At 39.1% G+C, this 3832-nt stretch overlaps 1 protein-coding gene across 1 annotated transcript; it reads left to right on the top strand.

Moving 5' to 3' along the window:
- Positions 1 to 2350: 2350 nt before the first annotated feature.
- Positions 2351 to 3274, top strand: LOC125444145 (olfactory receptor 14C36-like). The gene has a single exon (XM_048516582.1). The coding sequence runs from the start codon at positions 2351 to 2353 to the stop codon at positions 3272 to 3274; it is 924 nt and encodes a 307-aa protein (XP_048372539.1).
- Positions 3275 to 3832: the final 558 nt, after the last annotated feature.

The following is a 3832-nucleotide window of genomic DNA, read 5'->3' as shown; positions in this document are numbered from 1 at the left end:
ACTTATTTTACTGAATTACCCTATTTCTGCAAAGAGCTTGGTGAAAAACTAATCTCTGCCACCTATTCCCATTTTTATGTGTGCTATAGGCAGGTAAATTAGATTTAATTGTAAGAATCAATAATGAAATATTGAGAAGAAAGGCTGTTAGGATTTGATTCATTACTTTTAGAAACCAAAATGTACTAAAAGCAAATGCACAGTGCATTCCTGTTTGCAATGATATTAGCTCCACAAAGCAAAATGAGACGTAATCCTTAGTGGATGTGTTCTGAATTATGATCTTGGTTTTTGACTGTTTGAAGAATTCTCTGAGCTCCTTTATTAGCCACAGTGTAGCCTGATTTTTTGGGTTATTGCCTGAGCTCTGCCAAATGTTATCATTGCAAATCTCTGAAGAGAGACTTTTACACCTTTGTTTCACAGACTGTACATGAGAGGGTTGACCAGAGGTGTTAGGATGGTGTAAAAGACAGAAAAAGCTTTATTCAAGTCTGTGAGAGAAGTGAACTCTAGTAAAATGTATACTGACAGTCCTGTCATTTTCCTGACTAAAGAGGACTCCTGCCATTTCCCTGTCAATTCTCCACTGAGCAACAGCAAAAGACTGCTTAATTATCTTCTCCATAAAACCGAAGAAGCCTGGATACCAGGAAATAGTTTTACTTCGTTACTTTTAATTTATGCTACTGGGTTACAAAAGACTCCAGGGAGCACTTGCTCGATACATTAGGACAACCATGGATCAAGCTCCTTGAGGTCTCCCATTCTTCTTCCTTCCAGGAACAGTGCAGCATCTGACAGGAAAAAAGAAGCGAGAAAATTAACATTGCTTCTTGAAGGCTTGCAATTGGTTGAGTGTTGTGTTTGTAACTGTACAACAGCATTTCAAGCAGAAGGGCAGAAAAATCATCCTTCTGACATTGAACACAGAGCAATGGTTGACTCAGAATCCACCTGGGATGCAAGGTACTTAAATGAGATAATCAAGATACTTAAATAATTTTATTGTGTTTCAATAAAATGGTGGGAAGGGAATCACAAAATCACCAAGCTTATCAAGGGAACAGGGCACTTTGCTGGAAAGAAAGCCTAAATAACTTGAAAATAGAATGGGAACACATTGGGAACCTCTGAATGTGACAGCTGTAGATTTCTTCATGATTAGTTACAATCACAGAAGCTAATTCTATCAACAGCTGTAACCTATGGTAGGTACCGACAATATGTATCTAAATTCCAGAAGTCCAAATAATAGGGAAAGAGAATTTTCCACACCCGATTTTTGGATACTTATCAGGTTACATCCTTAATAACCATTGATCATATTCTCAAAACACACAGAATAGACACACTGTACAATAAAAATTGGATGATGGTTGGATATTAATCTCAGTACAATTGGCATACATTTTTCTTTATTTTCAAGCTTCTTTGAACAGACAGTTATATAATGTTTTGCACACATTATTTCGAAAAACGGACATAGGAAGCTGTGTTGGAAATCCTATAATAACCATAAATGAAAGCAGGGTTGGCCCTGGTCAGTATTGTTGTAAGTGAAGGACTGTGCACTGTCTTCTGTCTCAGTGATGGGGGTGGGGGGACTGATAAGTAAATCATATACCCAGAGGAGGTCCAGACAGTGAAAAAGAATGCTTTCTCTACTGCTCTAACATTATCACTTTGATGTGTAGATTGCTACTGTCAAGGAACTTCCTTCCTTGCTGCTTTTCCTTCCCACACACAACACAATTCCTGCACACATTCCTCCATCTTGCACTATATGTGCAGAGAGATGCAGACAGCATCCCTCACTATCCAGCTAGTTTGATTAGAAAAGAGGACCTATCTCTCCACTGTTCTATCGAGAATGGAGTTCACTAACAAAGGCTCCTCTTATTAAAGAGAAACTGTGAATTGTCTCTGAGCTTCTTTTGTTTTCCACACACACACATTCCTGGTTAAGCTCTGCCATGTTTTTCCTCTGTGCACTCTGCTGTAATGCAAAGATATCTCTTAACAAGGAGAGAAATACAACAAGTATTTGAGATGAGAGACCACCAAGGAAGTCCAAAGTTGCTGTGCAGAGGCAGGTAATGGCAAACCACCTCTGCTAGTCTCTTGTCCTGAAAACCATTAAATCAGCTACAAGTTGATGACACTTTCCACCACCACCAACCTCAGTCAATTTTAGATTCTGGTCTTAATGGTACAGATGGGAACATGTGCTTCAAATGTGAGAGACCCTGCTTTGTGCTCTAAAGTCCAGACTTGTTTCCTCCATTAGTTTTATTTCTCATTGACATGTTTCCTTTTCTTTCTTTCAAGGGTTCGTCTCACTGAGGGAATGGGGAATCAAACTGTCACAGCCTTCTCCCTTTTGGGATTCTCTGATCTCCCAGAGCTCCAGATTTTACACTTTGTGACATTTCTTTCCATTTACTCAGCGGCCCTGGTGGGGAACTTCCTTTTGATGCTGACTGTAGTCCAAAATCAGTCCCTCCACAATCCCATGTATTTCTTCCTAGCCAATCTTTCTTTATCAGATGCTTGTTATATCTCTGCAACTGTCCCCAAATCCCTGGCCATTTCCTGGACAAACAACAAACTGATTTCTTTCTCTGGATGTGTCGCGCAAGTGTTCTTAGTGGTGACAGGTGCAGGTGTTGAGCTGACCTTTCTGACTGTGATGGCTTATGACCGCTATGTAGCAATTTGTCATCCTCTACAATACACAGTGTTGATGAACTGGAATACTAGCATCCAAATGGCAGCAGCGTCTTGGATCAGCAGCTTAATCCATGCTGTTATGCACACTGCAAACACATTCAGGTTACATTTTTGCACCTCTAAGATTGATCAATATTTTTGTGACATCCCCCAGTTATTAATGATTTCTTGCACGGATACAACTGCCAATGTGGTGGTGGTTGTTATTGAAGCAGTTGTTATTGGTTCATTTTGCTTTTTCGGTATAGTGACTTCTTATGGTTTCATCTTGCAAAACGTGCTGAAAATTAAGTCTCACCAGGCCAGGTCAAAAGCCTTTTCCACCTGCATCCCACACTTGACCGTGCTTTCATTGTTTCTCTCTACTGCTTTGTTTTCTTATATGAAACCAAAATCTATGTCTTCCATATCAGTAGACGTGACGGCTGCTGTATTGTACACCATTTTGCCACCACTCCTGAATCCCATTATTTATAGCCTGAAAAACAAAGAAATTCATGTAGCCATGCAGAAAATGTTCAAGAAATGGATTGGATTTTGACTAATGATTTGATACATTTCCCAGTGAACTGAACCAAATTGATACTAGCGTGAAGAGCTGTGTTGTACTGTTATGGCTACTGATGTATTCTCACTGGCATCATATTTCTACCATGTATAATATAATTGTAAATTTATATATCTATGTAAACAATGGCTGTAAATGGCTATATCTTTACAAATGATGATAAATCTTCTGTACCAGAAAAATGTGCATGTTGGGTAATATTGTTCCATATGTTTGATGTATAAGGTTCTTCTATTATTTTCTTTTGAATATACAGTCCACCCCTACACTTGTATGTGGTTGCAACTTATAAAGAGTCTTTCTGTGATCTAGTTGTCGAAGTTGATTTACTCACATAGAGATCATAGTATTAATATTGCACAATCCCATCCTTTAGACTCTTCGGTTTTGATTAATGTATCTTTTAAAGCTGTTTTATGTTTTGGGAAGCCCAGTCTCTGGGCTGTGTGGCCGTGGTCTGGTGGATTTTGTTCCTAACGTTTTGCCTCATTTGTGGTTGGCATCTTCAGAGGTGTATCACAGAGGGAAGTC

This window comes from Sphaerodactylus townsendi, linkage group LG15 (genome assembly GCF_021028975.2).
Source record: "Sphaerodactylus townsendi isolate TG3544 linkage group LG15, MPM_Stown_v2.3, whole genome shotgun sequence".
NCBI classification, from domain to species: Eukaryota; Metazoa; Chordata; class Lepidosauria; order Squamata; family Sphaerodactylidae; genus Sphaerodactylus; species Sphaerodactylus townsendi.
Note: the sequence above shows the minus strand (reverse complement) of the source record. Positions and strands in the feature narration are given on the sequence as shown.